At 46.2% G+C, this 27,035-nt stretch overlaps 1 protein-coding gene across 1 annotated transcript; it reads right to left on the bottom strand.

Annotated features, from left to right (window-relative positions):
• On the bottom strand, window positions 1-25,725 carry LOC144179433 (carboxypeptidase inhibitor-like). The gene is made up of 3 exons (XM_077707785.1): window positions 25,566-25,725; window positions 9,858-9,974; window positions 1-223 (listed from the first exon to the last, which is right to left on the bottom strand). Exons 1-3 carry the CDS (start codon window positions 25,612-25,614, stop codon window positions 99-101), a joined length of 291 nt encoding a protein of 96 aa, XP_077563911.1. The 5' UTR covers window positions 25,615-25,725; the 3' UTR covers window positions 1-98.
• Between the last annotated feature and the right edge of the window lie 1,310 nt (window positions 25,726-27,035).

Here is a 27,035-nt window from a genome sequence, read left to right on the forward strand (position 1 = left end):
CAAACGATAAGAGGGATTTATTTCGAAAGTCCACCAATAGCAGTATTAAGTACGGGGCTAAGCAAAGAGGGGTGTGGTAATAACGCAGGCTACAACTATCACTCAAGTAGCACGCAGCACTTCTGCTCTTCGGAGCATGAAACATTTTCACTTGGAAGTTCTCTGCAGGGTTTCTCTCGCGGTTGGCACTCTCCTCCCTTGTTTTCGCAGCCGGTCAACCTACCTGAAACGGAAGGAGACTTAAAATGAGCTCAGTTGTACATACCAATATTTTTCAAAAATACAAAGGATATTTAGTCAATTACTTATAGGTGCATATAGCTATGCGAAGTTCAACATTCCAAATTTCCTCGACCAGCCTTCCAGAATACAATAATTTATTCACTGACACTGTTCGCATTGCACATCTTTGGCTTTAATACGTTATGTTTTATATAATACGTTATATACGGTATTTCTTGTACATGTTATACCAGTAGAACGGAAATTTGGCTAGTTGGTAGCTCTTCATCTTGAAGGTGGAAGCGCTCATACAACAGGGACGAAAGTCGAAAAAATCAGACGACACGGCGATGCATATATATTATCGCACATATGCATCCGGGTGGTTTCGGTTAGCTGAATTTTTTTGGTTCCCGTTCAGTTTCGGATCGACTAAATCACGTGCTAAGTCGGTCCTCGAGCTCACAAATGAAGCTTCTACCCCTGAGAAATTGAAATCAGGGAGCCACCTCAGGACGGGAGGAGCAGAGGAACACGCTGGTACGCGATATTTATATGAACGCTGAAAATAACGGAACGGCGTCAGATCACTAAAGCAATACGGAGGCCTTTTGAAAACGTTGAAGAGTGCCGTAGTTGGCCCTGTTGGTTAATTTTACTTTTTGTATAATGCCATGATGCCATCTTCACTTTTTAAGTTGTTATGCAGCTTGCAATGTTGTTGTAGCTTTGTAGGCGAGACTGACATATGCAGAAGGCACTGTGTTCTGCAATATTGTATTATTAGAGGTGAGAACGTTAGCTGTGCTTACACAATTAAAAATTATAAATATCAGTTAGCATACAACTCAACACAGACTTCAGAACACACTTGCACCTTGCACGCTCTGAGAAGCCCACGTAGGTTTTCTTTGGCCCAAATGTACCGAGCTGTGAATTATGGCGAAAACACGTGAAATGGCAATGCCAAGGATGCACTTTTACTCAAGAAATTGCAACGTTGCAATTGCAAGAAATTGCAACCTGGCGTCACGACAGTCCCCTGTCGTGATTGCAGCGGCGGCGTAGAGGTACAGCATCTGCCTCGCTTTCAGAAGGACCGTGGCTCGAATCCCGGTGCCGGACCATTCCCACCAGGTTTAAAAAAAATCCGCGTGTTCATGGAATTTCAGAACGAGGCCTAGGGTGCGGCCTGACCCCTGCGACCATTTCCGGCAACGCCCTCCATCACTAGAGCAGGATTGGCCACCCGTGTGTAGTACTGGCCACAACCTCCCATGAATACGCCAAATAACCCACGGCCCTCAGTCTCCAGAGGCTACGAAGCAATTGACCACGGCGTCGGTCAGACCTGTGACACAGCAGAGGTTGCTGAGAATCCCTGGAGCCAGACACGCCGCCATTGAAATCTGAATCTGGCGAGGCTAGTATAGAGGTGTGGCTCCAGGAATTAGAGGGAATTAACTGAGATGCCATAGGGCTTGGTGAGGCTGAGAACAGGTGAAGCCCTTACGGTGCTGAAAAGGGACACGTCCTATGTTGCCGTGGTCTAGTGGACAGAAGAGAGCTAAGAACAAAATCTCTAGTCCATAAAAGCATAGCTGGTAACATAGACGAACACCATAGCATTAACGAAAGGGCAGCCGTTCTTGTAATTAGTCCCAATTAGAGGTACAAACTCAATGAGGTACAGGGCTACGAACCTACATCCAGCCACAACGACCAGCTAGCTGAACGCTTCTAAGATGTGGAATCGGCAATAGATAAAGTAGAAACACGCTTTACGGCAGTTATGAGAGACCTCAATGCTAACGTACGCAACAATCAGACTGGTGACAAGGCCATTGGGAGCTATGGTCTGGTCCGTACAAATAGCACGGGAACCCACTAGTCGAGCCAACGCCGCCTGTATTAACATTGCCTGACGCGTCGCGCGCTTTTCAATGGGAAGGGTAGGGACGCTTATTTCAGGCACTGATCCGCTATGTGGCGCGTGCTGGTGGACATCTCGCCTTACGCCACTGCTCGAGAGTCGCGAACGCTGCACCCACCTCTACGACGTGTGTCTGTCAGCTTGCCTGTTGGGCCTCAAAGGGCCGTTTCGCTTACATCTTAGCCGCGACGGTGCGCTACTTCTGTGGCGCACTGGGGGATCTCGTTCAACGTGTCGCTCGCTTTATACTTGCAGCATTTTTCCAAAGATAAAGACGGAGGCGGACTGAAATAGCGCAAAACATACTGATTGTCGGGTAGACATAAAGCTAACAGAAAAACGATATTTTCGGATGGGGCAGCCATTATTCTACTGATATTTTTCTTTCTGGAGTATATAGAGAAGAAAAAATTGCGTGCACGTTTTAAATGCGGAGCATTTCTTAGGCTCGCCTGGTCCTGCGTCGCTGATGGTGGCGCCGTCCACACGCTCACTGCGCATGCGCAACTCTCCTTCTTACACCCACAGCTCCGCGATACTACACTATAAAAAAAAGAAATATTTAGCGGTGCCCGGCTTCGATCCCACGACTCTCTGGCCGCAACGGGAGGTACGCGGTGCTCTTCCCACTACGCTACATATCCGGGACAGGAGCAAGTGCTACGAACGCGCCTTATGTCCTTGACTCATTCAAACTACGTCAAGAAGCTACTGATACAACGAAGACACGCGAAGCTGAACGTCAACGGAAACGATGAACTGAAAACGTCAGAGGGGGATGCTGAATTTCCCGTGGGAAAGCTGTGGCGGGAAGCGCCAGGCGCCTTGCAGCTCAACCAGCCCCGTCCGCAGCGCCTCTGATGCTGATTGTGGCAGGATGCCCCAAGGGATTGGCCAACCAAAGAATTCATCACGAGATAGGTTCGCGTTCAACCACCGTCGTCATCTTCCCGTAGGGGAACCGCCGAAGAAGAAGAAGAACGAGAAGACAAAGCTGCGAAGAGGAGGGCGTGTACATTGCTCTCAGCCGGTGCACCAATGTCAACAACCTTTACCTCACCAAAGCTGACGGAGACTACCGATTCTACCACAGAGACAACATCGACAAGAACATGATGGACGAGTTTCGGCGCCTCGAGAACCACCGCCTACTCACCGTAACACAACCGCACTTGCGTGCCTTTGCCACCGGTGTGGACCCGGACGCGGAATTCCTTCTGGCGCTAGTAAAAACCAGGTCACTCAACATAACGGCAACACAATGGAACCACACGGAACCGCCACGATGCTTCGCATCCTCATCAGGGATCCCCACGGGAAGATGATGTAATTTTTTTTGTTCAGGCGTTCATTTCTACGATTACTTTCCAATAATATCACGTGCTTGTAAACTTCAGAAAATTATAGGAAACAAAAGGATTAGCAGCTGGGATCCCGCCACGCTGTCCGGGCGCTTCTACAGTACAGTCCTCAATTTTAGAAGTGCGTACCGATGCGGAGTGCGAACAGCGGGGTCAAAACAATACTTAAATGCGGAGGGGATAGAGGTGGGATGCCCCACTCAGAAAATTTCAGAGCCTGTGATCCGAGTAGATAAGCGCGCAAAGCTGGCATCAGCCTGAGGCAGCGCAAGGGATTTTGCTTCGTGACAAAGGAAGTTTTTTTAGTGACAGACCAAGACAGACAGGCATGGTGAAAAACAAGAAGGCGTAGGAGCGCCGCCTCGGGAACGCTGAACAAACTTTCCACTATTTTGCATAGTTTCCGAGAAGCGGTGCTGGCTGGTGGACACGAAAGCACGCTGGAAGGCTACAGAGCGGGGGAGGGTAGGAGAGAGCAACAGGAGAGTGGCTGTTTGGCCATTTTTCGCTCACGCGTTAGGCACTGTTTATAGAGGCGGCGTTGGTCGAGATCACAGAACGGAATAATCTACGCACCATGAATACCTTCTTCTGCAAACGGGAGAGCCGTAAGTGGACCTGGAGGAGCCCGAATGGGGAGCACAAAAATGAAATATATTTCATATTATGCGATAACCCTGGCGTCTTGCAGGACGAAGTGCTGGGCAGGGTATTGTGTAGTGACCATCGTATGGCAAGATATCGAATTAGGCTAGATTTGAGAAGGGACCGTAAGAAGCTAGTACGAAAGAAGCCGATCAACGAGCTAACAGTAAGACGTAAATTTGAAGAATTCAGGATCGTGCTGCAGGACCGATATCCATCTCTCACCGAGGAAGCAGAGCTTACGACACAGGAAGCCAGCGACAATCTTACACGCATTATCACGGACTGTGAAGTAGAAGTTTGGGGCACAAAGGCTAGACAGGATACTGTTAAACTGTCCCAGGAGACGAACAATCTGATTACAAAACGGCAAAGCATGACAATCTCCACCCCAGATGACAGAATAGAACCAGCGGAGCTTTCGAAGGTAATCAGTAAGCGTAAGACAGCTGACATACGGACGTATAATTTGGAAATTATCGAATATGCTGTAAAGACCGCAGGCAGCCTGAAAGCAGTGAAGAGGCGTGTAGGCGTGAAGTGAAATCAAAAATCAGAAATCAGGCAGAAATCTATTACAGACAAGCAAGGCAATGCAATCACAAATAGGGATAAAATTGTTATAGTAGCCGAGGAGTTCTATGGAGATCTGTACATTAGCCGGGACATCCAGGATAACGGCGAAAGGGAAAGTAACTCAGAGGAGATGGACATCCCACCAGTAACGACAGAAGAAGTAAGAAAGACTTTGAAAGAAATGAAACGGGGCAAAGCACCTGGTGAAGATCAAATAACAGCAGACCTCTTAAAGGATGGTGGACAAATTGAACTAGTAAAACTGGCAAACCTGTAGACTTAATGCTTGAGGACCATGAGTGTACCGGAATCTTGTAAGAACGTGAACATCGCCCTAATTCGCAAGAAAACTGACATGAAGGACGTGAAAAATTACAGGCCGATCAGCTTACTGTCAGTCGTCTACAAGGTATTGACGAAGGTAATCGCTAACTGAATTTCTGCTCTTTAGATTTCAGTGAACCTAAAGAACAAGCAAGGTTTCGTAAAGGCTATTCAACAATGGACCGTATTCACGTGGTCAATCAGGTGATAGAGAAGTGCGCGGAGTATACTGAACCCCTATATATAGCCTTCATAGATTATGAGAAAGCATTTGACTCGGTCGAAACCTCAGCCGTCAATCAGGCATTACGCAACCAGGGTGTAGACGAGCATTGTGTATGAATACTAGGGGATATTTACAGTGGGTCTACAGCTACCATCATACGTCATAAGGAGAGCTGTAAAATATCTAAGGGCGTCAGACAAGGAGACACAATCTCTCCATTGTTATTCACAGCATTTTTACAAGAAGTATTCAGAACATTGGATTGGGAACAGGTGGGAGTAAGGGCTAATGGAGAATACCTCAATAACCTCAGATTTGCTGACGACGTTGCCTTGCTAAGTAACTGTGATGACGAATTGGAAAGTATGCTTACCGCACTGCACAAACAGAGTAGAACCATGGGCCTGAAAATTAATATGCAGAAAACTAAAGTAATGATCAATAACCTCGGGACAGCACAGTGGTTTGAAATAGTTGGTGAGGCATTGGAAGTGGTAAGGAAATATATCCACTTAGGGCAACTTGTGATCCCAGATTCCAACCATAAGGCAGAAATTATTCCAAATACAAGAATGGGCTGGAGTGCATTCGGCAGGAATTATCAGATAATTAATGGCATCCTACCATTGTCTCTGAAAGAGAAAGTGTATGACAGCTGCACCTTACCTGTACTCACGTACAGGGAGTACGGGCAGAAACTTGGAGGCTCACTAAGAGGGTTCAACTTAAATTGAGGACGACTCAGCAGCAATGGAACAGCAGATTATAGGTGTAACATTAAGGGACAAGGACAGAGCGAAGTGGGTCAGGGAGTAAAACACGGGTTAAAGACACATTAGTAGAAATTAAGAAGAAATAGACGTGGGCAGGGCATGTAATGCGAAGGAAAGATGACCGTTGGCCATGAAGGGCAGCAGAGTGGATCCCTAGAGGGCAAGCGTGGCAGGGGGCGGCGAATAGTTAGATGGGAAGTTGAGATCAAGACGTTTGCGGGGATAAATTGTTCGCCATTAGCATAGGACGGTGATAATTGGAGATTAATGGGAGAGGAGTAGGAGGCGCAGGAGGAGAGGCCTTTGCCCTGCAGTGTGCGTAGATAAGATGATGATGATGATGATGATGATCATGATGACGATGATTATTGTACCCTCACAGACATCACGAATCAAGAAATTTGGCAGAGGCCATGTCCCAGCCCATCTATGTTTTTGAGAGAGATTGTGTTCTGTACTTTCAATGAAGCGCTGAAGGCTGAATGAATTTGTGTTTTAACTGAGAGATCATGCTTTTTGGAAATCTCGTGGCTTTCCTTCGAGGAGCAACTCTACGATATTTGTTGAGAAGTAAGTAACTAAAGCTGGCATTTCTCTCTCCCGTTTCCCTTTCATTTTATCGTTGATTGATTGATTGCAGGGTTTAACGCGCCGATGCAACGCAGGCGATGAGGCGCGCCGGAGTGGACTGCTCCGCATTAAGTTTGACCACCTGGGGATCTTTAAAGTGCGCCGAAATCTCGTACACACGGGCGTTTTTGCTTTTCGCCTCCATCAGAAAAGCGGCCGCCGCGGCCGGGATTCGAACCCGCGACCTCGTGCTCAGCAGCGCAACGCCTTAGCCACTGAGCCACCGCGGCGTGTTCCATTTTATCGCGACGTAGCCATCGTGTAATAACGTTGGAGGGAGGAGTCGGTGCGGTCTACTGCGTAAACGGTTGGCGCTAGGCGCTCTCAAGCTCGCAACGGTAGCTTTTACGTCTCCAGTCATGGGCGACCTTCCGGCGTTTCTCTGGTCGAGGAGGCTGGCTTGGACGTTTAGTATTTGTCAATGACGGAACGAGAAATGTTTTTAAATGCTCCAGCGGCCAGTGCGCTCTCCCACAGTGGCCACACACAACTCTTCTAGCCTGCCGGGAGTGAGGACTCCTTCTGAAGCGACAAGCAGCGTTTCGAATATCCTGCAAGGGAGCCTTCCCGTCTAGGCGCCGTTCAGGCAGAAGCCTTCCCCGTCACGTTGTCAGAGGATCACAGCCATTTTATATACTCTTCCCTCGAGCAAACGTAGCCTGAAATAAACACACTCCCGGAGCACCCGCGCCTAGTAGTCCTCATTGCGCGGGCTCCCAAAGGGCCAAATATAACCAGGTTACAGCGAAGCAACGCAGGCTTTAAGGATTGCTAATCAAGAGCGGCTAGCGGTGAACGGAAGAGCACAAGGTCCCACGATCGGCTACCCGCCTGCTGTAAGTGACCTGTACCTTCAGGGGCGATAATGTTCACATTGGGTGCGGGAACGCTTTCCAAGCTGTCGGAAGGAAACGAAAAACGGAAGCAAAAAACAAGAAATAAAGCTATTGTTAGCCGCAACACAAACAAAACCAGGAGGTTATTTGTTTATTTCGTTCAGGGGCGAAACAAAAAATAATATAGTTTCCGGGTTGAATTTGAGTAAACAGATAGTTTATTTCAGGAATAATTTCAATTTCCATGGAGCGAGAAGGAAGATTGCCGTCGGTTCGGTCACATAAAATCACCTTTCGTCTCGCTGGCTGGCGATGTAGGGTTGAAGTTGGCTTGCTGCCTATTTCCACACTCTCTCCGTCTGGCTCGATTCTAAGAGCTGAGCTACCCGCACCATCGCCTCATGCATCTGGCTCCAATGCAGACGTCGCCGCATAATATATTTAGTAGCTCGTGGAAGAACATGGCATCCTGAACAGAGGAGGCCACCCACCATTCTTCATTTATTTTTTGTATTGCTCTATAAAACCTTTTGCCTCCTCCACCTGCTATTTATTGTTTTCCCATTTATTAAGATATGTACATTCGCCCTTCGGGGTGGTTTTAGAGGGGTTTTACATATGAAGAGCACGAATATTCTGAAGCGACGTAACATTAAGGTAGAAAAAATACTTTTGGCGTAAAGGGCAGAATACGCGATTAGTAGAGAAAACAGCAGAATAAAGCAGCTCGCTGAATGGAAACACCTACATGCCATGTTGCTCTTGCATGCAAGCTGCCAGATTGCAGCTGAAAACATTTCAGAAGGAGCGGAAAGAACAGCGCAAGGCAGGGCATTGCTATGTTTAACAGTTTTTAGTCAAAGATGCTTCGAATACGGATGTGCGCCATGAATATTCAGCATTTTTTATGATATCGCTTCGTCTAGGCGGATGCGTTGGGGTGGGACAGAATGTACTGATATTGATCCATTGCTACCTCGTGTCATACATTCTGCTTTAAAATTACAGACAGAGGGAAAGCGCCGGAGTTTTAGCGTCCCGTGAGACAGAGTGTTTAAAACATGTAGCAACAATATCACAACTCTGCGAGTTAGTTACAAAACGCACAGAATGGTTTTTAGTTGCCTTAAATATATTCATACAAGTTCTACTGTCGAGGTCAAGGACCAAGGCCGTATATTTAACTGAGCGTACGCGAGCAGAAGAGTCGTTTTCTGGAAGCTTGGAGTGTTCGCAATTAACGATTGTATTCCTCCTCCTAATGGGGCGCCCCAAAACCGATAGCGCTCCAGGCTTTTTTGTTTAACACAGTCTCTTGATTATACCTGGGTACCGGGTTGAGGACTTCAGGTACGTAGTTTTTGAGGGCCAGGGTGGAAACGTGGAGCGTCTTTTGCAACTGCGGCCTCAAGAGGTATGTGATATATAACATTGAAATGTTCTCAGTTTTTTTGTGTGCGCAGTTGAGGTATATAAGGGAAATTTTTAGGAAAAATTGATAAGCATCACCTTGTTTTTGACATAATTTCACAATTATCAATGTGTTTACCATGATTTTCTAAAACCGAACTTTCTGGTGCCCAAACACGAACGGGTATACTTTTCTTTCCAGAGCTTAACCGGAAATAAAATTTTATTTATGGAAGGAATAGAAATCGGAGCGAAAAACAATTCGTTCCGACACACTTTACGTACGCGCTCGGAGAACGGAAGAGTAAAAGCTCAGGCTGGTGGCTTATTTACCTAAAGCACATCTTTTTCCTTTCGCCGCTTTTTGCTCGGTCCGGCGATCACCGTCGTAGGCTATTGATCTCACTAATTGCTCCCCCCCCCTCCACACCCCCGAACCAATGCTTTTCCTAGACGAAACTGAAGTTGTGTTGGCTGACTCTGGAGCGTGAGGGAAGCAGCCTGTGACGCAACGTGTAAAAGCTGTAGTTTGATTTTTAATGAGTTGAGCTCACGGAAAGTTTTCATTTACATTATTTCATCTGATCAACCCCTTAGGAGTGCTTATATCACAAGATGATTCATACAAGCCTCTCCAACGAGCTCTCCCAATTCATAACTTTTGTGACGTCCTAATTCATAGTGACACCTGTTTTCACGTTATTGGCATTTCGTGCCTCCTTAAACAACTGCTATTTTTGAGAATCATGTTTTCTTGGCACCGTAATCTACGGATAAAAGCCACTTATTTCCACCATTTAGTGTCCCTTCAACCGAATCTCTACCGTCCCTCTTCCAGCATTGATGTGTATGTGGGAGGTTATTTCCTCACGTGTAAGTTCACCCCACAAACAAATGAATATAGAAAGGTGTTATGCTTGCTTATATCGCAGCAGACGGTGTCACAGCCGGTGTAGCTCAGCCGCAGCTCCGGTGGGCATCGAGACTCCGGCGTGCAGCCGAAGCCATGGCTGACACAGTCGTTCACGTCACCGCAAACTGCGAGGAACGGAGAAGTAGGACGGATAGAATGCATGGTGTAAACTATGCACGCACTGCTTGTAAATTTCCAAGTTTCAATGGAGGAGGAATAAATTGCACACCTTGTTAGTGTGGTAGGGCATGTTATCAAAACCGTAAAAGATTAACTGGGCAGACAAAGTCGGAAAAAAGCTTCCACGTCCCGCCACAAGAAGGTCAATATTAGATTTGTATCTTATTAGCAGCACCAGGTCAATATTAGATTTGTATCTTATTAGCAGTAGCGTTTGCAACCGCGATCCTCAAGTATACGTACTTGATGGCATATCAGATCACGCTATGGTTGCCCTCACAATATCTCAGAGTTCCACCACTAAAGTCAGTAAAGAAAAACGCGTAGTTGCTGTGTTCTGGAGATCTGATGACGTTTGCATAATAGATCGTCTTGACGGCTCATTTTCAGACTTTCTTTCCCTTTCTATGTTCAGATCTTGCACTGTCAATGACTTATGGTGTTTTTTCAAAACGCTTTTATTAAAATATGTTGAAGAATTTATGCCAACGAAACTAAAAGTTGTCCATAATGGGAATCCGTGGATGACCCGACATGCAGTACGTCTTCAGCGAAAAGCAAAACGATCCGAAAACAGTGTCGGCAACGGCCTTCCCCAGCTAACAGCGATAAGCTCTCCGCAATACGCCTACAGCTTACTGATGGTATCAAAAAAGCCAAGCGACATTTTTACGGCGCGTCAATGAAAAACTTCCTTTTGCAATCTCCGGCGAAATTCTAGAGAGACTTTGCACCAAGAGAACAAGCGCTCCCTGGTGTGGACATAGACGGACATTGGGAGACAAACAAAAGAGTCATCGCAGAATCCTTCAATAATTTTTTTGTCTCTGTTTTCACCAGTGACAAAGGTATTGGACCACAGTTTCATTTTGACGATGTCCTACCGATTTGTAGCGTTTCTGTAGGTCAGGAAGGAATGCTGGCGCTATTGTTGGATGTTGATACAAAGAAATCGCCAGGAATTGACCATGTACCTAATACCTTTCTAGTACGATTCGCCGAATGGTGCTCCCATTACTTGACTATTATATACAATAAGTCGCTGTCGCAATCTGAACTTCCTGAAGACTGGAAACTTTCAAAGATAGTCCCAGTACCAAAAACTAACACCAATCGCTCTCCACCTTACAGACCGATTTCGTTATTATGCACTAGCGCAAAAATTCTCGAGCACATAATCCTTAAGCATTTATCACAATTCATGGAAGAACACAACATCATTAATTCTTGCCAGCACGGCTTAAGGACGGGGTTATCTACAACAACGCAGCTAGTCGAAACCATCCATGACTTCAGCGCTGTCCTAGATAGCGAGGCCAAATCGACGTTATTTTTGTTGACTTCGAGAAAGCGTTTGACCGCGTGCCACATCCGAAATTACTGTTAAAGCTTCAATCAGTTCTGAAGAACGACGTTGTGCTTGGTTGGATTGAGGCCTATTTTTCTTTCAGGTGCCAAAGCGTCGTTATTGACGGCGAGTATTCAAACCCACATGTAGTTCGTTCCGGTATACCGCATGGGTCCATTCTTGGTCCCCTTTTCTTCTTAATTTATGTTCATGATATCACGAACGCTATACCGGTCAAAATGAAACTGTTTGCCGATGACTGCGTGCTTTATCAGGAAGTACAAAATACTGCTGACCAAGCTCTTATAAATTCGGCATTAGACAAGCTTCTATCATGGTGCGAAACCTGGCAGATGAAGGTTAATGTGAACAAAACAGTATCCATGACGATTACGCGAAAGCGGGAACCTTTAATATTTTCATATTGTATCGATGGTCACACATTATCATCTGTAAATAAGTACAAATACTTAGGAGTAATACTTTCCTCGGATTTGCGATGGAACGATCATGTCACATACATAAAAAGCAAAGCCATGCGCACCTTCGGGTATCTCAGAAGGACATTGAAAACGTCTAGAAAAGAAATCAAACTACTAGACTACAAAACCTAAACTATGTCCGACCAATATTAGAGTATGCCTCAGTGGTATGGGAGCCTCACAAACAGGTCAATATCGCAAAATTAGAAAGCATACAAGGAAAAGCCATCCGATTTGTCAACAACAGTTACAGTTGGCGCATATCACCAAGTGTGCTTTTAGAAAACGCGCAGTTAGATACTTTACAGTCGAGACGGTATTATGACAGGCAAAAACTTCTGTACCCAATTTTCCATGACAAAACACGCAAAAATAAAAATACGTACATGGAACCAGTGGTTGCCCGTTCTACACACTCACAACACTCTAAAAAACTAAACGACTTCTCCTGCAGAACGGATGCCTTTAAAAATTATTTTTTTCCGAGAACCATTCGTGAGTGGAATAGGCTAAGAGCAGACATTGTGGAATGTGCGTCCCTTGAACCTTTTCTATCAGCGTTAAAAAATAACTCTTGATTTACATCCCCTCGTTCGTTCTTTTCCTGGACTATCATGGCGTGCGCGCACGGCGCCGCAACGACTACTACTTGTCCTGCGCCGGTTTCTAAAATGCTATTTTAAAAGCGAATGATGCGGTCAGTGTGTTATTTTGTTGTTGAAGACAACGACACATTTATTCTTGCTTATCTCTTGTGTTGTGCAGTACAGTTGTGCAATTTTGCTTCTCCTCGTCTTGATTTTGTATGAGGTGTTGTATAGTTCGGTGGCAGTACCCCAGTTAACTGCTTTCGTATACATGTTCCTCTATCTTGTGTCATCTGTATACTGTATCGCTCACTCCTGCCAAGGACCTTGCTTCAAAGGTCGGCAGTATACAGAAATAAAAAAATTAATAAAGAAAAAATAAATAAATAAACATTTTATATCCTTACTGTTTTCGAGAAGCAGAGACATTTTCACAACGCGTACTCTTCATAGAAGGTAAGCGTAGTCTTCCCGTTCTGATGTATAACTGCCGCAGAAGAAATACCAGCCGCTCCTACTTGAACAATATGTGTTCAAAAACATTAGAATCTCGTTGTGCGTAAGCAAACTTCGCATGGTTTGGTATGGCTTTGCATGACATTATTAATTTGAAAATTTTTTATGGGTGTTTATCCGCGAAGGCGTGCAGACGCGAGCAGTTCAATGCACATGGCAAACTCATATTTATGCTTGTCAGTTTATGTCATCCCAAAGACCATTCTTAAGCGAAAGGGTGGTTAGGGAGGGAAATCAATACGCCCTTATTTCATTCACTATTCGGTTATCCGAATACGTAGTTGAATGAATGCGTCGTATGGGCTACCGGAGAAGTCAGAGTGTTAATAGACTAAGATGTGTAAATTTATCAGTGCTGTGAAACAGTGCTATATTTATACATTATACAACAGTATGATGGGACAAGGGGTGTTTAGTTGCAAAAAGGTGAGGGGAAGTGGATTTGCACAGCACCAAAGCTACAAAAGCGCCTAACGTCCTATAATGGCTAGAAACTCCCATTCCACTTCCCGTCCTCTTCCCATATTCCTGAGAGGTAACATGTATGCTCTAATGACTACAAATGCCGACTGTAGTTTGAGCAGAACTGTCTAATGTACATTAAAACTGCGATAGCTCCGCATTTATTTCGGCTTTACAAAGCGCGCTTCCAATCTACTTAATGAGTGCGTACATATTGTGACTATACCGTGGCTCTGATTGGGTGTGCTGCTAAGCATGATGACGCTTGCTCGAACCCGGTCATATCGTTTTTTTTGGTTCTTGCTGAGGACCAAAAGGATAGTCCATCTACACTACTACAGCTTTAGAAGTGGGCGCGAAAGTGTGTGTCTGCGGGGTATTGGTGAGTTTAGGGAGATTGTTCCGAAATGTATAAACTGCGAGCGTCGTAAGGCAGTCGGCTCTTCGCGGCGTTGTTCGGTTTGTCAATAGACAGGCACGGCTTGCCCTTGAGACTGCACCGTGAGAGGTAAATGAAATAACCTCAGATTTGTATAATTACAAGATACTTACTGAGTACATTTTCGAATTATGACGCCTTGTATTTTGCTTTGCGTCTGTTCATATTGTGGGCATTTTATTGGCTTTAAAGACTAACGAAAAAAGTTTCCAGGTGTTGGAGTTACGTGACGCAATAATGGCGCCGGCATCAGTTCCAGTAAGAGAGGCTCTTTGCTGTTATGGAGTAAGTTTGGTGCACAGGTGGCGACCGTACTAGCCGAGTACCCAGCGGCAATAGTGGCAGAAGGGTCATCAGGAAATTGAAATCATTGAAATCCTTAAATTCGCTAGGGGTGCTGTTGTTGAATATTGGAGGGGACGCTGTATAGTGGATAGAGTATCCGCCTTCTCTTCGGCGTTCATGGGTTCAACTCCCGGCGTAGGATGATTTATTTATTTTTCTAGATAAGAGGAACGCACATAAAATTGAGTTTGAAGGAGGATTTAGTCCAGGATAATTGGTGTTGTTTTATAGCGGAGCTTTATTCCGCTAGAAGTTCATGCATTTTGCGATTCCTTCTCATCAAGACGCCTTGCGGCAAAGCCATCTTTATTCACGTGATTAACGTGAAGCCCTAGGATTTAAGGGTATCACAGAGGAAGTTAACTTTGAGGCTGTCGAGGGGACGAAAAGAAGATTAGAATGCTGGTGGACGAAAAGCAGAGAGGGGAATATTGCCTAGGACAGTTACCACCTGTAAAAGGGAAAAAAGTTTTACGGGCCTAATAAAATTTAGTGCCGGCCCTAAGCAGCGCTAGTATTAAACCAAGAGTGTAAAACACGATTATATTAACAACGTGAGGGTTCGAGCTAGTTGGTACTCCATAGTGAAAATTTAAAGCGCAACAAATTTAGACACAAGACGAATGACACAGGGACAAGCGCTTGTCCCTGTGTCTTTCGTCTTGTGTCTAAATTTGTTGCGCTTTAAATTTTCACGATTATATTAGTCCTTTTTGGTAAGATGACATGTCATCACCCCGCTGCAAAGGGGAGACCAATAGCAATCATCATCAATCATCATCATTATCATCATTTAAAAGCACGAGGCGTTCCGTTCAGCGAAGCGGCCGTGGTTGGGTGTTTCTTTGTTTGCGTGAGTGCCTGCTATAGCATATCTAGGTCTTTAAATGCGTTCAAGCATAAGGCGGAAGGAGTCGCGACGCAGATTTCGAGAACTAGGGGGCGGAAGCGTGGTGTCCCAACTAAAGGGTGTACATGAGAAGAAATGGTAAACAAAAGTGAAACACAAAAATAAAGAAATCAATTCTAAACATTGAAAAACTGGTATACAGTAGACGTGTTCTCGTCAAGTCATCTAATTGCTTAACTGTTTGTTATTATTAACAAGCATTATTTAATCAACAAAGTTTTGCCGCACAAGTCTTTGCGCCGCTAACGCGAACGTATGGTACGATGACAGATCAGATTGTGGTAAAAGTAGATGCCGAAGCTTTCTGGGCTCGTTGCACCGCTTTTAATAAAAAAACAAGTTCTAGTCGTCATTAGGATGGCTTGTCTATATTACATGAACCCCCCAAACAAACACAAATTTCAGGCAAGAACGAGACCCTTGCACTCTCCTTGCTTCCTACAGCAGAGCCCATCCTGCTTTGTGTAGTTGTGTCATTGAAGGAAACAAAATGTGAGGAGTTTGATCACCCAGATCACGCGCCTGCGATGTGATGTAGGAAGAGTTCAGTAGTCCGAATACGCGTGTGCCCTGAGCCACCATTGCCGCTACAGAGCTTGTGCGGACTGTTGTTCTCTACTCTCCAGTTCCTTTTTTACAATGCGAGCACGGAGGCAGGTAAGGAATGTCCCGGAAAATGAAGGCAATCCTCACTGAGTTTGTCAGACCAGGTATTCAGTGTATTTTTCCCGGGCACAACGTTGAGAAGCAAAACCAACTCCAAAATATGCTCGGGTACAATTCACTGAAATATTCCAGTTCACTCTCACGAGCAGTCGGCTTTCGGTAGGGGAAGAAAGGAATTGGGGAAAGCGCAAAACCGTCGTACCTTGCCTATGCCCCATTTAAACGTTTTGCCGAAACAACATACCACTGACGTTCTACTGCAAAAATGTTTGCTGTCATCATTCATCATATGATTTTAATTAGTCTTTGTTTGGCACGCAACAGTTACTTTGCTTCATGTTCATGTGTTTCTAAAAAAAGGAAAAAACTTTTAATGCGCCAGAATTCCAACCCAGGGACATCGAGTTTCGGACGGCTACTATATCCACTGCACTATTTCCCCTTCAATATTCTACAAAAGGGCCCCCTACGGATTTCTGGATTTCTGGCATCAGTGCCTCCCATTGTAAATACCTCGCTTTTGCCAGTATTACAATATTCTACTTCACTGTAACCAAGCCAAATTAATCGTTTGAGAAATACATTCGCTGCGCATACGTGGTGCTTCCCAAACTCACGCATCGCTTCTTTCCTTGTCGAGAGAGAGAGAGAAACTTTTATTGAGCGACTGGGGTTAGGGAATCGTGGTGGCCGCCGGTTGAAGGTCGGCGGCGACGATGGCAGCTCGTTCCATTAAGGCGATCTGAACGCCCTATTCGGAGCTACCCAGCGCACCCTCCCGTTGCTCGTCACGGGTGATTAATGGGAAGGGCTTAGAATGAACTGCCCACATAGAGTAGGCAAGTGTGGCGCACTGGCCACATGCGGGGCAATGATGTGAGGGGTAGAGGGAAGGGTGGATGTGATGGAGCACCGCCCTGCAGGGAAAGGAATGAACCTGAAGAAGTCGCCAGGTACGCGTTTGCTCATTGCTGAGCTGGGGATGTGCCGGGGGGTATTTTCGGCGTGCGAGGCGGTAATGTGTGAGTATGTCATGATACGCAATTAGGCGGTCTCTGGTGGATCGGGCTCCATGGTAAGGAACTAGGCTGGCTCCCACTCGGATTGTGAATACTCGAGCCGCGTCATGGGCCGCCTCGTTCCCCGCGAGTCCCGAGTGCGCCGGGGTCCATAGCAGTTCTACCGGGGAAGTTGGAGGATTTTGAGCGATACTTTTGAGTGCCAGTGGCGAAATGAGACCACGGAAGAAATTTTGAACGGCCGTCTTTGAATCAGAGATTACGATCGTGGGGGTCGGCATATGTGACAGGGCGAGCGCAATACCGCCTCCTCCGCCGTGGCAGGGCAAGGGGTGCGAACTGTAAGGGAGCATAACGGGGGGTCGTCCGGCCGATTCACGATGGCCAGAGCATAAGCATCGTGGTGACGGTATTCTGCCGCGTCCACGTATAAAATATCTGGTCTTGCAGGTAGGCGTGCTGAAGAGCCTGCGCTAGTTGCATTCTGCGACCCGCATGATACACAGGGAGCATCTTGCTGGCACAGGACGGACGACAAGTCGAGCGTGAATAGCGTGAGAAATGGGGCATTTATGTCGAAGATTCATCGTCGGCGATCCTACTAGCACGCCCCCCGATCCTTCCTTCTCACAGCATAGTTGGTGTGCGCCCGTCTCACGCGGCCCTTGCTTTTGGCTGCTTCGTCTTTGTTTCCGGTTGGTCTTTCATGGAAGATTGATACGGATATCTGACGAGCATGGATGACTAGCACGGGACCTTCGCATGGCTAGTTTTATTGGACTGTAGCTCTATAATCCTAGTAATGCTCTTGAATTAATCCAAAGACATCCATGACACAGATTTCGGCACATGTAAACGTCTCCAGGGTTTCTACAATAATCAATCGCCCTTCACTGCGGTGCGCCTCACAGGCAGGCCCAGCTTCAGTGTACTTCACAAAATTAAATTTCTTTTTGTTTTTATGCAATGAAGCATTGTTTTGAGCTATGGGTCTGATACTATATTGGCTTCTTTATAGCCTTTGAGGCGTGAAACGCCGCTTGCTCCTCCGCTAAGTGCTTACTCCTTCCAAATAGGTTTCTGGCATATGACGCTCACGAACAATTTCCCGGGAAAGGCCAGCGGGCTGTGTGATTTCTACTGCATCAAAAGTAAGCGACACTGCATAAGGAACGGGGCCGCTCACTCCTCTATTACCATATATACGCAAACCTAAAATGAAAGATGACACTGAAGCTCATGACGTTCTCTAAGTAGGACAGTTAGGAAACTATATACGAGAAAAAGCTTATCGTTGCTACTTGAAAGGATGGGGAAGGGAGGGGTAAACTCTCTTTACTGTGCCACTTTTCCACTTATCTTACTAAGCAGATGGTGAAGCCTCAGAAATGTTATTTCCCTTTTTAGTATTGGTGTCAAACTTGGTGCTTTCATGCAAACCGTCAACATTTTGTGTAAGACGAGGCCCACCGCCATCGAAATATTCATGATTGCTCACGACGTTCAACGCGCCGAAGCTACACCACGGCTATGATGCGCGCGGTAGTGGGGCGCTCCCGATTAATTTATAGCACCTAGAGATCTCTAACGTGCACTGAAATCTCCACAAACTGGCGTTTTCGCTTTGGTTTCCATCTAAAAAGAGTGCAGCGACCGCGTTTCAATCGGTGTCCTTGTGCTCACCAGTGCAATGCCTTTGTTACTGAGCCATGGTATCCAGATATTCATGATGGCTGTATTGTGTGCACATTCATGAAAGGCGCCAATAATTAACTTTTTATCATTACTAGTGCGTTATGCGGACCCCCTTTATAGGGAAAAAATGTTACAGCATCGGCCATCCGTGAACACAAAATGCTTACATTGTCACCCTCCGTGGACAAAAAACAGAACTGAAGGGCTCTATCGTACTCTCGGACACCGCTTCCAATCTGTGAGTGTGCCTCGCGAAGCTTTCATACAGCAAGCTAAGTCATTTATGCAGGGTGTGTAACTTGGCTATGAGCTTGTGGCTGGAGAACACGGGTGCAGCATCGTTGGTGTTAGCGAGAAGCCGATAGTAAAACCCGTCGAACTTTAATTCACATTGGTCGATGGCTGAGCTTTCAATACCTGTGTACAGTTAAAATTACCTGAGTCTCTTTACAAATAACGGCTTGTAGCTAGGCAATGCAAACTTGAAAAATTGTAACGGCGACTCTGATAAAAGTGGCACACCAGAAACAAACACTCATACTGTATTTGATGCATGGTAAATGTCCTGTATGAACTCATCCGTACGTTTTCGTGTTATGCTGGGCCCATAGGCGTAATGAAGCTTCATCGCCTTACACCAAACGATCGTTTTCGTAATTGGCCGAACTTTGCGAGAATATTCCTCTACAGAAGTGGTTGTTGAAGGAAGCTGCACGAATGCAAAATACACTGGATAAAAATACAGCCGTGAGCATTTATTTTCTAGGGTGTTGAAGAGTGTGTCCGCACCCGCAAGTTTTCTCATTACCATTACAACTTTACCTACATAAACATGTTGTAAGGGCCATTCATTGAGCAGTAGCTGAAGAAGACAGGCATATGAAGGAAGGAACGATACACTCAGCCTTCTTTACATCTATTCCCGTCCTTGCCTTATCGGGCTGTTACAACCGAAAGGGGTCTCAACTCAAACAATCGTTCATTGTTAAAAAGTTGTGATCGTAGTGCTAAGCTCGCAAACAAACTTCTCCCTCCAAAGAATATTTTTCACTGATGAACTGAAATGGCAATATGTGTTCATCCTCCTGATGACATTGTATTAGCAAATCCAGACTAGCCCGACTCCTCGACGTTAATTGTTTATGATGTGCTATCGTGCCTGCATTAACACGCCCACTACCTGTTGCGGTGTCACAGTGGCAGAAATATTCTGTAGCTCCGCACGAAGACTGGAATTCAACCCAAGCAACAGTGTGCCTTCTTTTGTGAGGGGTGAAATACTGCTACGCCAATGTGGTGATATTTCGGACCACGGCACGTATCACCATGTTCGGCTTAATTAATTTGCAGCCCTTAACTTGCCTTTCACTATAGTCGCCGTGAAGGTTCGGCCCGTAAAACCCCGAAATGAACCGAGACGCACCAATCCATTGCGGTATTCGTGGGTACGTTTGCGCGTTTTGATAGTGCTGCCTTTATTTATGCCTAATGCGTTGGTCACCCTAGTAATTAAAAGGTGCAAAATAAACAATAACAAAGCGATAACAGTTGATTTTTGCGACTTAGAGAAGTGTGGGGTATTTTATTTGTCTGACGCAGAAGCCGCGAGCTGCCGAGTGTGCACGCGCGATTGTAGCGGAAACAGCACAAGTAACGGGTATTTGCACCATGTTTTTTTTATGTCTGTCGTTTTTTCTCTGCACGTGCCGTTCTGCCTGTGCCGCTCACTGTAGGAGACCGCCGCATACATCCGGGGGGTATGAGTTTATTGCAGCGGTGAGGCGAAACAGAATCCAGAAAAAAAACCGCAGGTGCAGATGGCGTTACCACTAAACCGATGCCACCATCAATCGGTTACAACGCCACTTTTCATACTGACGAGTATGATGCTAGCGTGGTTGCACGCTTCACTTGGAGTCGCTATTATAAGCGGCTCCAGCTGGGAACCCGCAATACTAGAGAAACTGCCGCCATCGCGGGAAACGGCATTCAAGTGTTTTAGGAAGCGAAAATTCGCATGGAAAGAGAAGACATGGGACGTGACAAATACTGCCCTCAGTTTCTATCGCCTTGTTTTTTTAATGTTTAAATAAAAAGACAAGATTCCGTGCAGACGCTGCGTCGCAGTGTGCACTTAAACAAGTGTCTTACAGGAAATATTTTAACATAACGACCTAAATACACTCTTGCACCTCTTCATCAACCCTCAGATGGGTCGCGTAAGCTATTTGGTAATGTCTACCAGATTCAGTGGTAGTGCCTACCGCTCAAGGATACTTAGTAGCATCTTGTGTACTGCAGTCTACAAGCATCATTTAAACGAAGGGTATTACCAGCGCTCTGCTTTTGTGATGACACCTATACAGCGACACCGTTGTTATTGCCTTTTTCCTTTTCCTAATGGTATTTCAAAGGCAACCAAAGTACAAACGCTCATGGTAACCAAATTAGAAATTCGTGTGCGCAAATGCATGCACCCACGCACATTTGCATGAAAAGTGGATGGGGAAAGAAGGAGATTGTGTGAACACATTTTTTCGTGTTTGCAGAAAAGGCGAAGAACTTTTGAACTAAGGGCCCTGAGTTCTGAAGCAGGCCTTACGTTCCCGCGAAACACATTTCTTAGCTGACGGGAACAGAAAAGTTTGATGTTTATGCCCATACATGTTGAACTCTAATGCAGTCCAAGCGACATGCAAAATTTACATTAGGATTCCTAGAAGTAACCCTTTCATACAAGAAGCGTTTGGAATACTGACTTCCTGTTATTAGATAATTTTCTCAGCGAACAACCCGGTATGCAGTATACTCCTGCGGGGCGCGTATTTGCAAACACTTCGCTGCACAGAGCACCCACATGACATGTCTGTTCGTGTGATGGAGTACGGTAATTCAACGTGGTCACTGGCTACGGCCCAAACCATAGCTACCTAAAACAAACCAAATAACCATTATTAACAAAAACAATGCGTAGATTTCACTACAGGAAAAAATTTAAATTTAGCAAAAATTAGGCAATAAAAAAATGCTAAGAACTAGACCGGCTGGGGCTCGAACCCAAGCCGTCAGCGTCAGTACTCAGTACCCTACACCAAGGCCGCAGAGCTAAAACGACGGGCTTGTGTTAGTAGGGGCTGAAAAGGATAGTGCGCGCAGTGACATCACACATGACACGTGGATGCTCTGTGCAGTGAAGCGTTTGAAATCACGCCTGCCGGGCACTCACTGAAAATTATTAAGAGCGAATGCTCTTTATAAGCGACCCCAAACCATCCACCGCCGGCGGCGGCGGCGTCGGCGGCGTCCGCAGTGCTCCTCTATATTTAAGAAAGAAACAGCATCCGGCGCCAGGTTTCGATCCGAGGACTTTGCGGGCCGCAGCCCGACGCTCTACCGAATAAGCTACGGACGCGACGCTGATATCGGTGTCAGAACGCGCCTTATATCTTTAACGCACTCAACTACGTCGTCAGCGGCGTGCTTTGGCGACTCAGCGGCGTTATAGCGGCTTGATAACTGCGTGGTGTACACGTGATACTACAAACCCGATGGAAGAGATGGAAGAGAAGGCGGCGAGGCGGTGGGCTGCGGGGGCCGAGCGCAAGCGCCGCAAGCGGGCCGACAACCATGCATTCGCACTTTCACATTCTCCCCCTCGGGGAAATGCGGGGGAATTTTTGGCCAAAGTTTGCCGGCCTGATCTACAGAAAAAACGACAGCCTTCAATGAAATCTAAAATTGCGGCGCATACCCAAACGGAAGAACAGAATGAATGTAATAAGAGCAGCTTTCACCTTGCGAATAGCGTTAACCTTCTCGACAGTACTCTTGCTCTCAGGATCGCTGATAAAAATGGCACTTCACGTTTTATGCCCTCCACAACCCACTAAAAAGCGGTCAGCTGCCATTCTTTTTCTTTCTTATTGTGATTTTGGCGTTTCTAGCACAGTGGTGGGTTTCTTGTTCTGGCTAAAGATGTGTAGGTACATCCGCACATGGCTAAGGAAATTAATCAGAAAACAGGACTTTTTGGCGTTCCGTATGTTGCTAGTGGAGGAGTAGCCGCTACGCTCAATGTCATAGGCATCCAAGTGAATAACTCTTTTGCAAGTACACTGTTTTATACAATCCATCGTTATGCAACTAATATCCATTTTCGTAAAAACGACTGAGTCATCCTTTCGCATCACATTCGTGCCTTCACAATCAGTCCATCACATTCTTTCCTGAACATTATTCACTAACTCACAAAAATCTCAGTTTTTGACAAATTCTTTTTACGCAGGATAGCCTTTGTGCTGAATGCGTTTGTAGTTGGCTATCACAAAGGTGCAAGTAATAATAAGCATTCAGATGATGCTGAATGGTGTGTACAGTGCGCGTCAGGCTTGTCTAGGGCAAGGGAGCGCGCGGCTTCGGAGCGTGCTGGCGACATCTACTGAAAGCTGCTGGGTTAGAGATAGCTTGCCATTGCGCGTGCGCCGATCTCGAATAGGGTCAGGCCGGTCGTCGTTTCGCATGTACCGCTCGAATTTGCCGACGCCACCACCCTCGAGAGGCGCTTGTCTTTCACAGTGGCAGCTGGGAGCGTTGACAGGCCAGATAGACGCGTCGTTCGACGCGGTGCAATAACCCAGCAGGCGGTTACGTAATACTACAAAACGACCTCCGCTAATCTTCTGAATCTGGCGTTTAGCAAACGAAAAGCACGCAACAAGAATGCAGTGCAGCGCTTTCCGTCGAAACTTTTAAGCGATTAAGTAACGGCTGCACTGATAATGCATCGCGTCAAATAACGCGCTTATACCCGTGTCACCGCCTACGATTGGCACTGCAGAATAAAAGCGCCCCTTGTGGGGCGTGGCGTCTCTATGTTTGAGGGGCCACGGCCGGACTGGAGGAGCGGCGAGCGCGCGCAGCCCGGCCGTGGAGGGGCCCATGCCGAAACACGATCGACCTGAGTCTGTCCGAGATCCACGCACGCGCAATGGCAAGCTATCTCCAACCCAGCCACTATCAGCAGATGTCGCCAGCGTGCTCGGAAGCCGCACGCTCGCTTGCCCCAGACAAGCCTGACGCGCACTGTACACACGCGCTTTGATAGGAGGTTGTAGGCCTCGCGTTCACGTTAGAATGAATAATTTTCTCTTACGGATAAAGAGGTTAAAGTCTTGTTAATTGGAATCTTTTAGGCTCTATTGGGGATTACAACACAAAGGGCACTCTACCGGAGTCGCCCAAATTTTGCAGCATCACTTATGGTATGTGCATATTGTGCACGTAGATGACTGCAAATGGTTGAGGTCGTCTCCGTTTTTTTGTGAAGGTCCAAACAATACTTTTTTATAAGTAACAAGTTTTTGCGGATCAGTAGTAGCCACATACGTTTCGTCGCAATTGAGAGTCCCTGCGCAGTTTTTTTTTAGGACGTCGATATTGTGTGGTTTTTTGACAGCTATATTCAGTAAAGTGTTCCTGTCATCGCGCGCTTTGCCCGAGAACAGGCACTACTGTACCATTCCAACTGCATATTTACGTTTGTACCTCTCAAAAAGTGAAGCTGCATATTTCGCCATGATTCGCAAGCCCCTTTCGCATACATAACACGGCGATTTTTCACGGCGTGACAGGTGTATTCATGAACTACATGTCCACAGGATGTGCTGCTCACTTGTTCCACATGGAAAAAGTTGTCGCCCCCCCCTTTTATTCTTTCTGTAATGTTCATGGTCCATGGTGTGCACCGTGCAAAAAACAAGGTTGCATCTTAATGCTTAGCTCCAGTTGTTTATTATGGTGTGGGAATCCTTTTCTCTCCTTGAGTCGGGGCAGGTGCATGCGCAAATGCTGCGCAAATGTCCCGAGGTAATGCTCTTGCGTCGTGTTGGAAAGCACGCATCAGCGAAACCCACCACGCACAGCCTCTTGTTGTGTCAATTTTGTTAGCCTGCACATGCGCAATGATGGCTAGAGAAACAGTATGATTTAATACCCCTCGAAAAAATCGTGACCTAGAAAAATAAATACTTTTGTCTGTGCTCCAAATTCATTTTACCGATGAACCCTCACTGAGAATTTCTCTCTGGGTGCAGCAGGCTTTTGCGTGGCTTTCTACTGGCTCGTTGTATCGCGTGGTAAATCACGTGTTCTAACGACTGCGGTTACCATTATTAAAATTATATCTTCGCTCCTTCTTTGAAAGCGAACAGTATTGGCAGGCGGGCGAACACTTGCCAATACGTAGGACTATTTGATCTTGCGGTGCTTAACAGATGCACGCTTTTGTGTCTTTGTTTAATAGAAGTTTGGCTGAGTAGTTTCTAAATACATTTGTTACTATGAGACTATCCTGAATTTATTTCTACACTCTTGCGAGCATAATACCTCGGCAGAACAGCGTTCCTCAACAAAGCGTCTAGAATTCAGATATTTAATTCATCCTCTATATAGCATTGTCAGCAATGTGCGTCGCCGAAATCCCCCGATTGCGTCATTGGCACCTCTATTTGAGTTAATCTGGATGCTAAAAAGTGTTTCAAAACAGGGTGGGTATTTAAAGATAACTGTACGTATCACTCAGGCACTCGAACAACAAAGTAATTCTTGCCTAAGCACTTGAGAATACCACGTTTTTGTTTTACAATTATCTCTTCAGATCGTCTGGACTATTTTCGAAGGAATGTTAAAGCACAGGTTGACACTCTAGGTTTACAATTTCAAGAATTCGCCTTCAACAAAGACGCAGGTATCGGTGATTGGCTGCCTGAAACGGCGAAACTGCGGGTCGAAGTCTTGGAGTACGGGCATATTGTAGTACTCCCGTGGGGCCAGTGGCGGGGGCATCGCATAAAAGTTTAGTGTACTGTGCGCATTTCGCACGGTGGAACTTCGAGTCCTCTTGTTCATTTAAACCATAATTTTCACTTATCTCTGCTGACCGCAAGTGCAACTTCATCTCGTTCCTCCATAAAGAGTTCTTAACTCATCCAAGGGGTATTAGCGGTGTAAACTACACCCCGAAGGCGAGACACCGTTACCCAGTAATCCATTACAACCCTCGTGCTCACCTAGAACCAGGAGGCAGAAGACGATGATTAGAGCGACGGTTGACTTCATGGTGGTGAAGAGTCCTTGCCTGCTTAGCTGACTGGTTTGCTGCTCTGGCGCGTCTCCTTCACGTAATTACCCTGCCGCTCACTTTTGTTACGTCGGGCGGCGGCAGCAGCGCCCCCTGGTGGAATTGCAATGGAGCAAGAGTGATGCTTTTTCTTTTATGCTGCCCTCTCAGTTTCTTTTTACTATTCTGGTGCAGCTCTTCCGGCCGGAGTGAGCGTGGCTCCAGGCCACGCACGTAGTCCCGATCCGCGCTTGCTACTTTTTTTTACGTTTACGTTTCGGCGTCGCAGATGGCTGCCTGTTATGAGAGGATCCCTTCGCGTTAGGAAAGCGGGAGCAGTGTTGACGAACGATGTTGCGGCAAGCGAACACAAGTGTACCGTGACGGACGGTGATTTCGAAACAGAGGAGCGCTTGGCGGCGGTTTTGCCGTTGCCGGTTGCTTTGACTGGCGCTTTCTCTTCGAACCGACCGTTGCGGGAAGGGCATAAGGGCCGACGAAGCCTCACACATTCCTGCGAGGCTTGGTAACCCTCTCGCTTAGATTACATGGCCTCCAATTCCATGCCGGCATATGCATGTTTTGGCGTCTCTCTACGCAGTGTACGCCGCAGGATATGCGGGAGCATCGGTTACACGGTCGTATATACGTCTACCCGATGTTTTGAGGTGGAAGCGACGCGTAGGCGTACTTTGAGTGCTGTTATGGATGTCCGTCGGAAGAGATGAGTGCTTTAGCTGAAGGCTGTGTTCGATGCTGGGAGGCGCCTTTGACAAGGCGGTTAAGTACTGTCATTGGACTGGTTACATACTGGCCTTCTGATCACTCACAACGGACTGTGCACGTGCAGCCTTTAGAAAACAAGAATCTGGCACGTAACCTTTCGCTGAGGCAGGGGCATGGTTTGTGCACATCAGAAATACGTGGCCCCCAATTACGGTAGAGAAGAAGTATAAAACTAAGCGCAAGGAGAATGTTAGCTTTTCTCTCGAGACACCTCTCGGCGATAATAATTGCGATGTTTCAAAAACCTTGGCTTATTGGAACGAAATATATTCTACCGGCTTTATATTGCCAACATTTATACTGCCACTCAGATGAGCACACTTATCTGTGATCTTGGGGAAAATTCATTACGCTAGCTGTTGCCAACAAGAGGAAGATAATTAGGCTACTGGGTCTATAAAGCACACATACACACAGTCCTGCTTCGTAATGTAGGCAGTAAGCAACTCTAAACACATACCTCATCCAAGTTTGGAAACCGTGGAATGTAAGCCGTTTTAAAAATCAAGCTGTTTCTCTGTAATTCAATGTAGCCACGTCTCATCGCACATTGCGGTTGTAAACTACACGCACAGAATTTAGGTATTTGGGAGCTGCAGGACTAAGTTTCGAAAAAAAAAGCGAAGAACAGGTT

Source organism: Haemaphysalis longicornis, unplaced genomic scaffold (assembly GCF_048455015.1).
Source record: "Haemaphysalis longicornis isolate Haplotype H1 unplaced genomic scaffold, Haemaphysalis longicornis Haplotype H1 scaffold_4, whole genome shotgun sequence".
Taxonomy (NCBI): domain Eukaryota; kingdom Metazoa; phylum Arthropoda; class Arachnida; order Ixodida; family Ixodidae; genus Haemaphysalis; species Haemaphysalis longicornis.

What these genes read in the sequence shown, in the direction of transcription:
- LOC144179433 (XM_077707785.1), bottom strand. Translation starts at nt 25,614, where the DNA reads ATGAAGTCAACCGTCGCTCTAATCATCGTCTTCTGCCTCCTGGTTCTA. An exon ending in CTTCTGCCTCCTGGTTCTAG is followed by an intron (nt 9,975 to 25,565) that starts GTGAGCACGAGG and finishes CGTTCCTCGCAG; the next exon opens with TTTGCGGTGACGTGAACGAC. An exon ending in CACCGTCTGCTGCGATATAA is followed by an intron (nt 224 to 9,857) that starts GCAAGCATAACA and finishes CTTCCGTTTCAG; the next exon opens with GTAGGTTGACCGGCTGCGAA.